Source organism: Grampus griseus (genome assembly GCF_964374135.1).
Source record: "Grampus griseus genome assembly, chromosome: 10".
Classification (NCBI taxonomy): domain Eukaryota; kingdom Metazoa; phylum Chordata; class Mammalia; order Artiodactyla; family Delphinidae; genus Grampus; species Grampus griseus.
Genome location: NC_139004.1, coordinates 32755029 through 32768031, shown reverse-complemented (window position 1 = coordinate 32768031; position 13003 = coordinate 32755029). Strand labels below are relative to the sequence as shown.

Here is a 13003-nt window from a genome sequence, read left to right as displayed (position 1 = left end):
GTTAGAACAAATGGGTTTGATTTTCATGTGATTCAAATAGCTATCCCTCTTGTCCATGGTTGAGAGCCAGCCCTTCTTTAAAGACAAGCCCTGGGACATAGGGGTCTGGGTTAAAATATGATAGGCTTAACTCAGCCCAGATCTTCTGGAGCCCTCCTGGAACCTACTAGGTTCTGGTGGCATCGGGTGATCTCTCCCTAAAGGATCCGTGACTGTTACAAGTGTGTACCGGCATCCAGCCTTACTCTGAAAGCTCCTAGTGGAACTTGATCACAGATAAGGAGGAAGAGGCTAGATTTAGGATACATTGGACCCCTAGTCACACTGCTAGTGCACATGTGTGGGGTCACTCTGGTGGTAGTTTGGTAAATTAGGTCAGCAGAGCATTTTGGATTGCCCATTACAAAGGAATGTCCTGCTTCCATGCCACTACCACAGTCTTCCCTCTCCAGAGAGAAGCTGTGAACAGACTCCAAGCTTTGAGGGATGCAGGGCCCACCCCCAAGCCCTACCCTGTCCCCTATTTCTCTTAGGTTCTCAGTGACCCACTGCAAACCTCCTAGAAACTCAGGCAGAACATGGTGCAGCAGAGGCAAATCTGCCCCTGACTCTCATTGTCCCCATTGTCTGAGACCAGGGGCTGCCTTACAGGCCACAACTGCCCTCTAGAAACAACAGGCTGGTCGATATGGAGAAGAAAGATTTATTGTTAGAGAAAGTCCAGAGTCCAGAGAAGGGAGGCTACATGCAGAGAGGAAATGCAGAGAGAACCCCCTGTAGACTGGGAGGCCCAGAGGGAGAAGGGAGCCTGGGCGTCCAGGCGCTGAGTCTAGACGGCGGTGGCAAAGCCCACCCTGTTGTTGCCCAAGTCATAGACGGAGTAGTAGGACCTGAGGAAGACGTCCCCAAGGATCCACAGGGGCTGGCCATTCTGGGAGGGCAAGTAGGTGGGCTCGACCCCCAGCGTGCAAAAGCTGTCGTCGTACTGCACAACACAGAAGGGCAACACTCATTCATCCGCTCCCACAGTGACGGGGCACTGCTCGGCCCAGAGCCCCAGGCCAGCAGCACAGATGCAGAAACAGGTGAGCCGAAGTTTCTGCCCTTGAGGGCTCACAGGCCAACTGAGCCTCCAGAGCCAGAGTCGGGCTGGTGGGGGATTCTGGCGTGGCCGAGGGCAGGCTGCAAAAGGCCTCCCTCTGCAGGGTCTCCTTGACTCCCTCCTGTTCCTGATTTGGAGCAGGTCAGCCTGGCGGTAAAGTCTTGGAACCAGACCAACTTGGGTTCAAAGCTTAGCTTCACCCTGACTAGCTCTGTGGCCTTGGGCCAGTTACTTAACTCTCTGAACCTCCAAGTTTTTGTTTGTAAAATAGAATCAGTATCTCGCTCATTGAATGTTGTGACGAGTAATCAGGGAAATGTAGACAAAGTGCTTCACTCAGGGGCTGACTCTCATAAGTGATCAACAAAGAGCCAGCGCCCCTCCCCTCTAATTAATAATAATCATTAATAATAGGTGGCACTCTGCTCTTTCATAGCCGCGTTCCAGAGACGGGGGGTTTAGAATCAATGGATGGGGAAAAGAAATCAATGCTGCAAGGCATCAGGAAATGGCGCGAGGTAAGGAGACCCAGCGTTTCTGGCTACCCACCCCTTCCTCCCACCCCTCACCCCCATCCCCCATCCCCCACCCTCCCGATGCAGGGGCCAGGACTTACATTGAGGATGTAGGAAGCGGGTGACAGAGGGAACTGCACACCGTTTATGATGAAAGTGAGGGTGGGCAGGTTCTGGATGCTGTTACAGTCCACGAGAAACTGCAGAGAGGAACAGGGCCCGGGATGCCTCATCTCCCCCCTGAGAGGACCTGCCAACCCCATCGCCTCAGCCCCTCAGGACCCGGGCCTGAGCCCCAAGCCTGCTTTGGGACTGGAGGCTGCAACACCAATACCGCTCGTGTTACACATGAGGACTCACGTGCAGAGGGTGGGATCTGGGGGGACCTGAGCATCTTTCTCACCCCCAAACATGACTCTTGCTTGAATTTTCCCCATGAGAGAGATTAAATCTACACCCCTTTCTCTGCAAGTGTCCTTTTAAAACACGCAGGTCTGTAGAAAGCATGGCCCATCAGTCCACCAAAGTTAGTGGGAATGCATTAATTAGGCAAACCCTTTGGTGGGCTCAGGAGGGGGCACGGGGCAGAGAGCATGGCCCTGTGGAGGTGAGGGAGCTGTGGACTGAAGGGTTACCCCTTGTCACTCATGGGCTTGGCAGCACAGTCTAGTTGTTTCCCTCTTACTGCAAAGCCCGGCAGGTGTGTAACCTGTTTCCGCCAAGGGGCCGAAGCTCAGAGGAAATTCTGCCTAGTAGTGACCTCCCCACACCCTTTTAGCACAAGCATCTGGCTCCCCTGGATCAGCCTTCGGGCCCCCAGCCAGCTCCCAGCCCCAGTCATCCTGGGGCCCCCACCTCCAGTGCCTGGGGGCGGCGAGAAGCACGGAGGCCAAGAATCAAGCTATTCCTGTGCTCCCAGGAAAAACCACAAATGCCCCCTGACTGGCCTCCCCCAGGGAAGGGGCACACCTCCGCCACACGCACCTGTCCATACTCGTTCTCCTCGGCCCCTGTGGCCTGCAGAAGGGAGCTCACGAACTGCTGGGGCACGGTGAGCAGAGACGTGCCAGTGTCCACGACGGCCTGGCAGCCCTGGGAGCACCAGCCCGTGGCCTGGTCACCAATGAGGAACCTGAACGGTGAGGAGATGGGCGGCCTCAGCACCTCCCAGCTCAGGGCAGCTAGGGGATAGCTGCAACCACAGAATCAAGGTGCACCTCCAGAAGATAAGGGCCCTGCACAGGTCAATCCAGCCATCCTCCTGCCTCATACCAAAGTCTGTCAAAGGCCACCTAAATGGCCTTGGAATCTCTTTCTAAAGAGTTCCAAGGATGGTTCTAGAAACACTGAAGGCCAGGGTTACTGATTCATTGTAAGTACTTTGAGCAAAATAGTCCCTCCCCCTCACACACCCCAGTTTTCTAATGTCTAAGCCCCTAGGGTTGGACTACAGGGTCCAAAATGTCTGGGATTCCCAGTCCTGCCCCTTCCTATGTTGTCCCCACCCCACCCTCCTTCTCCAGGCCGACCTGGGCCTTGAAACCCCAGCTGAGGGCAGCTGTGGCTTTGCAGGCGCAGGTCTCTGGGGTCCTCTGTCCCCCCGCCACCCGGCAGTACCCGTGTGACATGAAGTGCCTCAGAGCCTGCTCTGAGGAAGTACCCACACCCCCAGGGCCCACCACAGACTCACTCCTCAATGCCAATCTGCCAGTACAGCTCCTGGGTGACGGGGGCCCAGTGGATCTGCCCCGTGTACAGGCTGCTGTCCACACCTCCGAAGATGACTGCTCCCCCATCCTGAGAGCCCTGCTGGCTGCAGGACGCAAAGCAAAAGTGAGTCAGGCAGTGGCTGTGGAAAAGGCAGGAAAACAGAGGTCCTGCCCTGGCTCCAGACTGGGGCTCCCTGAGGAACGGCTGTGTCTCCCCTCAGACGGGGGCTCCCTGAGGACGGGGCGGCGTCTCTCCTCAGACCGGGGCTCCCTGAGGAACGGCTGTGTCTCCACTCAGACCAGGGCTCCCCGAGGGCGGGGCCGCGTCTCCCCTCGGAATGGGGCTCCCTGAGGGAAGAGGTTGTGTCCAACCCGCACCCCCCCGCCCCCGGCCTGGAGCTCAGACTTCCCAGTGCCTCAGGCTCCCAGGTGCTCCACCAAGCGCTGCCTCTGGGGAAGCCTCTGGTCGTCTGGCCCCGCACCCTGCCACACACCACGTTCTCCATTCCCTTTCACTTTGTGCTGCTGGTGGAGCGTGTCCACGGGAGCCTGACCCGGGCCCAGCTTGTTATTTTTCTGCTGGGATCGGAGGGAGGTAGGGCCCAGGTAGAGGGGAGGGCAGGGCCTCCCCTGTTAGACAGAAGACGAACCTGAGTGTGGAACTGGGCAGAGCTCCTACGGGCTAAACTCAGAGTACTTGTAAACAGAGGCCAGCAACCGACGTAACAGGATAATGTGGTTGAAAGATTCAGATGACTAAGCCCCAGAGAGTAGATATTGACTATCTCTAGAAGGTAGTTGTCTAATTCTGGAGAGGAAAGAAAGTCCACCCCAGGCGACGCCCCCACCCCCACCCCTCCTACTGCCTGGCACCGGGGCCCATCCACATAAATCACTGAGTTGGCTCGTGTTTGTGGTAAGAATAACAACTCGTTAGGAGTTCATGGTGGACCTAGACCAGAAGACTCCAGGACCTGGCTAGAACAATAGATCAAAGGAGATGAAGCAATAGATTTCTACACAAAAGAGGTGTCCAGGTAGAAAACATTTGGTCAGAAGGAAATGAGCTAACTGGGGCTCTGGGCAGGAGGTAAGCCCAAGAGGTATGGAGAAAGCAGTAGCAATGCTCAAAGAAGAGCTCAGCCGGAGGAAGGAGAGACACTGTCGTGGCCAAGAAATACAAAGAAGAGGCCGAGTGGGCAGGGACAGATGCAGGGGTTGGGGAGGGGAGGAGGAAGAGTCAGAAGCCCAGGAGGAAAGGCCCTGCCAGATATGCCTGCTGGGAGGCCTTCAAATCCCAAAGTGTTGAACCTCAGCCATCCAGGGCCACGGGGGCAATGGGCTGGGAGCTGGGGACCGCCAGGTGGTTCCTTACCTGCCGAGGTAGAAGCTAAAGACTGGGCTGGTGAGGGCACCCTCCTGCAGCATGCCCTGCAGGGCGGTGCGGGCCCCGCCCATGGACAGGGCAGGGTAGGCCATGCCCATGATGCCATCGAACTTCGCATAGAGGAAATTGGTCCCCGGCTCTTCCTCACTCAGGCCGAACTCCTGGTTGGGGACCTTGATGCCCTGGACCTGGAGGGGAAAGAGAGGATGGGAGATGACAAGTGTATCTCCACCCACCTCCCCCAGGCTCCCCCTCCTCAGACCCCTCAAGGGTCTGTTCTTCATCCCTCCTTTGCTTCTGCTGCCTCTCTTCTTGTCAGGTTTGCAAAAGCCACTTTCTCTTCCAAGAAGCCATCCCCGACCGCTGCAGCATTCCCCACCCCAACCTTCTTCTTCCCGAGGCTTTAAGTTCCTTAAGGACCAGGTCACCCCAACCATTGTGGTGCCCTCGGTGCCTGGCACGTGATGGCCCGCAGTGAGGGTTCAATGAGTGAATGGGTGAGCTTTTTTTTTTTTTTTTTTTGCCTGCGCCTTGTGGCATGCGGAATCTTAGTTCCCCGACCAGGAATCAAACCCGTGCCCCCTACAGTGGTAGTGTAGAGTCTTAACCGCTGGACCACCAGGGAAGTCCCTGGATGAGCCTTTATTGTACTGATTTTCTGGCCTGTACGGTAGAGCAGTAGGTGTTTCCCATATTTTTCAGGGCCTCCATCTAAGTCTCCCCATCAGACTGTGAGGACTTTGAGGTTAGAATCCAGCTCACAGCCCCGGACTACCTTCCCCACATCTGGGTGTGGGCACGGGGGCAGCCGGCAGTATCACTTACTGTCAGAGTGTCATAGCCGAAGAAGCCGGTGAGGCTGCCGCTGCCGTACTGCAGGGAGAAGGTCTGCCCATTGGTGGAGTAGCTGGAGGACAGGCTGGGGTTGAAGCGGGTGTGGCTGGCTGCAAGGGAAGGAAAATTCGGGAAGTCAGGCTGGCCCACTCTCAGGCCTGCCGGACTGCCCACCTGTCTCCCAGCCTGGGCTCACATCCTGGGGACTCAGCACTCCTCCCACGCCCCACCCCCCACCGGCCACTGAGTCAGGGGGTGGCCAGCTGACATTCCTGGCATTGGAAGACCCACAAGAACTGGCCAGCCTCGATTCCAAAGCCCCCTCTGACCTACAGAACCTTGAGATGCCCTAGGACGGTGACCTCCCTATGGGCAGGTTATATAGAATCTATTCATCTCCCTGACCCCCAGCAGATCTCCTGACACATGGCGAGTGCTGAGAAATTACTCATCGGATGAAGGAGTGAATGAACCTCCAGGGCATCTGTGCATTCCCTGACCCTCACCTCACCCCGAGCAGAAGCTGGCCACACCAGGATCCTGAGATAGCCTAGGATGGAGCCAATGAGGGACCTTCTGGACTAGAGGCGTCAAGACCCAAACCCCAAGGCTTTGGCAGGGACCAAGGCAGCCCTAGGAAGTGAATATCTCCTGTCTCCAAATACAACTACAGGGAGGGGACCACATCTATATCCTTCTCCCGTGTCCCTTGAGATACTCAGTAAGAACTTAGTAAACCATGGGGTGGAGTAGCATAGAAAGAGTGTTGTACAGTGGAGTGGGATGGAATGGCATTGCCCAGAGCAAACAGAACGGAGTGGAGTGGGCTGGACTGGGCTGGAGTAGGTGAAGGGATATGTATTGGTGAGCAGGGAAAGCAGAGGGGCCACCCAGCTCCATGGCCAGCTTCTTCCCTCTGGCTTGGGCATGTGCCACATGACCCTGGACAGGTCCCTGGTCCTCTCCGGGACTGCAGCTCTCCCCAGCAATCTTTATGAAGTGCGGCCCTTCCCCAGAGGGTGTCAGTGCCCTGCCCTGCCAACCGCCCTCCCCTGCCCAACCTAGCACTCACTGCAGGCCTGGCTCTGGCAGTAGACAGAGGGCACCCACAGGTTGGAGGAGCCAGTATCAAAAAGGACCAGGAAGTTCTGTGGTGGGGTCCCGATGCTGATCTCACCAAAGTAGGAAGCCTGGGCAGGAGACGGGGGACATGGACGGGCTGTTAGCTCTGGCGGGATCCAGGGACCATCAGGCCCAGCCTCCTCCACGGACAGAGTGACAGAGTGACCAGCCCCACAGCCCGCACCAGAAGCAGGGGCCTGAGCCTGCCCTCCACGCTCGCCCAGAACCCACAGACCTTCGGTCCAAGCCCACCCGGGGCAGCTGCAAAGGTCTCTGTGGACTCAGCTGCTAGGTCAGCAGGGGCCCCTGAGTGCTCTGCCCGCCAATGAAGTCTCTGGGCTGGCAGGTCTGAGAGATGGGGGCAGGCCCCGGGGGCCGGGTGGGAGGGTGCAGAGAGGAAGGGCGCAGCTCACAGCCCAGGCCTGGCCTTTGGCAGCAGGGAGATGGGGAGCCCCGGGGAGGGTCAGGACTCACGTCCATGTAGTCCATGGGCTCGGAGGCCACGCTGAAGTCACTGAAGTGGTACCTCTGGGCGGGGTCGTACTTGTGGGTCCTCAGGAAGTCCTCCAGTATCCCCTTCTCTTTCATGGTCTCACGGATGGACTTTAATTTCTTCACGGGGACTCTGCGGAAGGGCTGGGGTCAGGGCAGGACCTCCCTCTTTCCTACAGAGGCTCTAATATCCCAATCTCTCTCTCTCTCCATCTCTGTTTGCCTCAGGCTCCTGCCGCTCTGTCCCCCGGTGTCTGCGGCTTGTACGTGTCTGTGTGTCTCCCTCTTTCTCCATCTCTGTCTCAATCTCTGGTTCTCTCTGGCTTTTTCTCCCTCTGCCTCTCCTTTTCTTCCTCTCTCTTTCTCTTTCTTTCAAAACTCTTCTCAGGACTTGCTCTGAGATTCAGGAAACAACTGACTTCACCCATGCATGCCCCCACCCCATCTCATGGGTCCTCATCCCACCCTGGTCCTCCACTCTCAGATATCCCATAAACACTTTCCCAGGCAGCGGAGAGGAACTTCAGACATTACCCTTTGTAGGATTTGTACATTTTTGTTCTGTTTTTGTTTTTTTGGCTGTGCCGCGTGGCTTGTGGGATCTTAGTTCCCTGACCAGGGATTGAACCCGCGCCCTCAGCAGTGAAAGCGCGGAGTCCTTAACCACTGGACTGCCAGGGAATTCCCAATTTGTGCATTTTTAAAAAAGGTTTCAGAGGGACTTCCCTGGCATCCAGTGGTTAACACTCCGCACTTCCACTGCAGTGGGAGCGGGTTCAATCCCTGGTCAGGGAACTAAGATCCCACATGCTGCACAATGTGGCCAATAAAATAAAATAAAAGTTTCATAGATGGCAAAGTTCACCCCAAAGAAAGTCCTCTGGTACAGTGGCTGTCAGGCACCTGGTGCCGGTTGGCTGTGACAGAGCACAGGACCAGGGGAAGGGCACTAGACTGGGGACTCAGAAGACAGGGTCCTAGTTCTGCCCCTGCAGCGACTTGTCTGGCCTGGATCAGTCACGCTCCTCTCAGGATGCCGGGACAGTGGGGAGGTTGGCCTGGTTGGTCCAGAGCCCAAATCAGCTCTGGAACTGTATGTACTGAATTATGGGTTTCTGCCCATGTCTTCGCAGACCTCCTTGCCGCCATTGCCTAGGGGTCTCTGCGGGTCCACCCAGGCCTTGTTCCAGGCTCCAGAATTCCTGCTGCTTTCACTTCTTTCCCCATCTCTTCCCCATTCCCCCAAGACCCTTCAGCGTCCAGAAATTCTCAGCTAAACCCATTCACCTGGAGCCATGAAGGCTGATGGCTGACTGCGCCCCATCACAGTTACAGAATTTGCATATTCAAAGAAGTTTCTGAGAGGAGCCATCTCTTCGCCAAAAAAATCACTCTTTAGTGGTAGAATAGCAAGCAGAGTGGCGGGCCGGGAGTCCTCCTGATGTCCTGTGAGCTGTGCCGCCTCGTTCCCTATCCCCTGACACCTCCGCGTGTAGAGATTACATGACGGGTGTTTCTGCTTAGATGATTTTGGCATCTACCAAATCAATTGGGGGCCTTAAGGAAAATGCTAGCAAACGTCTCCCTATCTAGAAATAATTGTACCGGCCGTTCAGCACCTGCTTGGGTGATGGTCACCCTTATTCTCCCTGTTTCCTATCCATCTTTTCTCATCAGTGGGGGAAGAGATGGGGCTTCTCCCTTTGACTGGAAGTTCCCTGAAAGCAGAGGCCATATCTCCTCCCACCGCTGAGTCCTGTCCTACACCGATTCAGGGAGCCTTCCCTGTCCAGAAGTCCCAGAGCAGAGGCAGATCATACACAGAGCTTCCTTGTCCCTTCCAACATGTGAGGATAGCAAAAAGATGGGGATCTATGAACTAGGAAGCAGATTCTCGCCAGACACCAAATCTACAGGCACCTTGATCTTGGACTTCCTAGCCTCTAGAACTTGGAGAAATAAATTTCTGTTGCTTATAAGCCATCCAGTCTATGGTAGTTCATTTAAAAATAAAAAGGCTGCCCCAGCAGCCAGGCCCCAGACTCACTTGATCACGGCCGCCTCCAAGGTCTGGAGGCAGACCAGAGCCACCACCATCCACTTCATGATGCCGATTCCCAGCTGGCCACAGTAGAGAAGCAGCTCAGAGTTGTGGCGTCAGTGGAGTGAAGACCTGAACACTCCTTCCTCCTTTATACCCCGAGGACCGAGCCCAGCCCCTGCCTCCCTGCCCTGCACCAGCATGACCTCAATCCCCGTCATACCCTGGGCTCCACGTATCAGTTATTTCTGTGTGTTTTCCCTTGTGAGGGTGGCTGCAAAGGACTTTTCATCTTATTGACTTTTCAGTACAAGCAGTGGAGGCCAGGAGGTGCGAACGATAAGAAATCAAAGTTGCCGTGAGATGGATTGGCAAATATGACTTCTTGTGCAGGAACCAGAGGTGTGAGGTAAGCCTTTTAGGGTGAGGGCCAGAGGAGGGCAGCGTGAGGGCCGTAGGATCTATAGGCAGGTTTTTCATCCTCAGTACTTCCGACACTTTCAGACAAAACACTCTTTGCTGTGGACACTGTCCTCGGCATTGTAAGATGTTTAGCAGCATCCCTGGCCTCTACCCACTAGATGCCAGCAACAGTCCCCCAGTTGTGACAACCAACAGTGTCTGCAGGCATTGCCACATGTCCCTTTCGGGAGCAAAATTGTTGAGAATCGCTGGTCTATAGGTGATGCACTCAAAGATTCTGACTTAAGTCCTGGTTCCAGCACCCCCAACCCCTTGGGGGAAGCAGTTAGGAGTGTCGGGGGTTGATGGGGTCGGTAGCTAGGAGGATGGTAATGATGATGGTAGTGGTGAGCGTGATGCTGACCATGGTGATGTTGGCGGTATTGTTAGCACAGATGCAGATGGTGGGGCTGGGTTGCCAGTGGCTGAAGTCAGAGCTATTGGGGGCAGCTTTGGAGGTTTTCCTGGTCAAATGGGACATTTGGAGCAATTCTCATCATAGTTCAGCAAGCACTCAGGACACACCCACAGAGTAAGCCGCACTGGCTTCTGGTTGTGCCACTGGCACTGATCTGCAGCAACAGGAGGCCTGGGCAGGGGCATGGGAGGAGGGGACATGCCAGCCCCTGCTTCTGTTCTTCGTTTTCTCTCTTCTTCTGTTGCATTGAGACTCCGCCCATGTCTTTTTTTTTTTTTGCCTCACTGTGCGACATAAGGGATCTTAGTCCCCCGACCAGGGATCAAAACCATGCCCCCTGCATTGGGAGTACTGAATCTTAACTACTGGACCATCAGGGAAGTCCCTGCCCGTGTCTTTTGTTCTCCTAAAATGCCTGTGTCCCCCATTACCCTCTTCCCCAGCTCTCGTCTGTCCTCGTTCCTGCTCCCGAGCCTGATCTGCCATGTCCTCTGTCCCTCATCTCCGGGTCCTGCCTGCTTCCCAGCTACAAGCTTCTCATTGCCTGAGGTGACCTGGAGCTGGCCCAATGCCTGCCAACCTGGCACTGGAGAATTCTCCATTCTGGGGTGAGTGGAAAAAGTCCCCACGCCAGTACCCTCTCTGCCACCTCACCCCTCACTCAGGGCTCCAAACAGATTTGTCAGGCTCTTGAGCCCCAGGCAGAAGGCCAAGACCAGGCCTGCCAAACACCGATATAATCCAGCCCGTGGGGACTTTCCACTCTGGCCACCTCCACCCACTGCCCGGCCAGAGCCCTGGAGTCTCCCCTGGCCCTGGATGGAGGAGGGGAGGGAGGGCACTAGAGGTCCACCCGGGCCTGGCACAGAGAGGGAGGTACCTGCCTGGTTGTGTCTCAAGGCCAAATCAGCTCCAATTCCTCCCTGCAGTCTCCAGGAACACTGGAGTGGAAGGCAACGTAACGAGGGAGTGCTTTCCCTGGGGTAGGGGAATCCGCAGGTTTGGAAGATCAGGCAAAAGAAAGTCATAGGATCCTTGGAATCTTGCCACATCCTGTGAATATAGCAGAATCCATGGGGTCCCCTAAGTCTTGTGAGGCCAGCAAGACTCCACAACATGGCCCTCCAGGGACCCTTTCCTTATCTGGCGGGACCCAAGGAGTCTGATGGCTGTGGGCTAACTGTCCCCAAACCCCAGTCACAGCACATCCCTTCTGAATACCCCTGGCCTACTGCATCGAGCCAGGGTACCCTGCTTGGCAGCCAGGCCCTGGGGCTTTACCGCCCCACCTACCCAACCTGACCTGACAGCTCAGTCAGTCCCCTCAGTGTCCCCATACATCCTAAGTCCTTGTCTGCCCTGGCTGCCCCGCCACCACCCAGCCCCCCATTCCTGGAAAGCCCATTTCTCTTCCTTCTACATGTCCAAGTTCTGCCCATCCTTCAGGACCTCTCCTCCTAGAGCAGGGATGTACAGAGTCTGGGGACACTTTAGAAGTCATCCAGGGCTACCTCCCACCAAGGACAGGAGCCCCAGTAAGCCTGACCCACTGGCTGCCCACCAAGTTCATCTTCTACCCCTAAACACTGCACACCCAGCTGGTGCCCTCCCCTTAGTGCCGGATCACACACTGTCTAGGATTGGTCTCCAGTTGTCTTCTGGTGTGCGTTTCCTCACTCTATAGACTGGAAACTCCTAGAAGGCAGAGACTGTGGCTTCCACCTCCCTGGGCTTGGCCCAGAGCTCAGGAAATCCTGAACACTAGATGGATCCCATGGGATTGTTCTCAATAGGTCTTGGTTATATCTCCCACACCCCATTATCCCAGTGCTCTGATTTCCACCCCACACTCCAAAGGGATCGTGTCAAAATCCAGGGCCTGGCGTCCTCTCATAGTGATGGTTTCCCAGGAAAGAGGCATTATCTCATCACCCTCTGGTGTCCTCTCCCTCTAAGCACCACCTGTCTCAAAACTCATCAAAGACTCCCTGTGGCTAATTAAATAAAATCCAAACTCATCACCCTGACCTTGAGGACACACTCAGGCTGGCCCCTTCCTACATTTCCACACTCATCTTCCACTACTAACCTACACATGCTCTGTGCTCCAGCCATAGCAATCTCCTTGCTTTCTCCCAGGAGACCTGTTATTTTCCAACCACCGTGCCTTTATCCATGCTGTGGTCTCCATCTGCAATACCCTTCCCAGCCTCTCCACCTGCAAAATCTCATCCTTCAAGACCCAGTACAAAGGCCATAAAGCCTTCCCTACTGTGCTCACCTACTCTCAAACTGGTTCCTATTGTGGAGGACTTTGCTTTTCCTCCCCTTATGGTATTTATTTCATACTGTCTTATATCCCAGTGACTTGCCCCAAATCCTATCACTTGTAACTAAAAGAAAAGGTCTTTTCCCTCACCTGGCTCCTTAAACAGCTCATTCACCTTTCAGAGTGACTACAAAAGTGACACTGGTTGCTGGGAGCGTCTCGAGAAGAGATGGCAGCTACTAGCATGCACACTGCCACTGCTAATCCTCCACCCATGGCAGACATCGCTAATCAAACAGATCATTCTCTTTCATGGTGCTGAGACATGGCCTCAGGATCCTTCCCAATCTAGTGTTCATACACCCATTCTCAATTTTGAAATGACAATCCCTGAGTCCCTTAATGGAGGATTTTTTTTTTTTTTAAATTCTGGATACTAAATTTCATTTAAATTCTGTACATATACTACTTTTTAAAAAATCAAAATGACATGAAACTACAATTATTTGCACCATTCTAAATTGTAAAATTATATTCTAGCTCCTAATGTACACACTGAGATTTTAATATAGCTGTAATCAGTGTGTAAATACTACTTCTGTTCTGTTCTTGTTACTGAAGATTACTATATACACACATCCATGAATTGAGA

The 13003-nt window shown here is 54.7% G+C and overlaps 1 protein-coding gene across 1 annotated transcript; it reads right to left on the bottom strand.

Moving 5' to 3' along the window:
• Positions 1-709: 709 nt before the first annotated feature.
• PGC (progastricsin) lies at positions 710-9267 on the bottom strand (the record flags this gene model as incomplete). Its single annotated transcript, XM_082663763.1, is given in 10 exon segments — positions 710-829; positions 833-985; positions 1719-1817; positions 2602-2749; positions 3308-3430; positions 4702-4901; positions 5539-5657; positions 6620-6737; positions 7144-7305; positions 9217-9267. Coding segments are annotated over 10 exon segments (1293 nt in total).
• Between the last annotated feature and the right edge of the window lie 3736 nt (positions 9268-13003).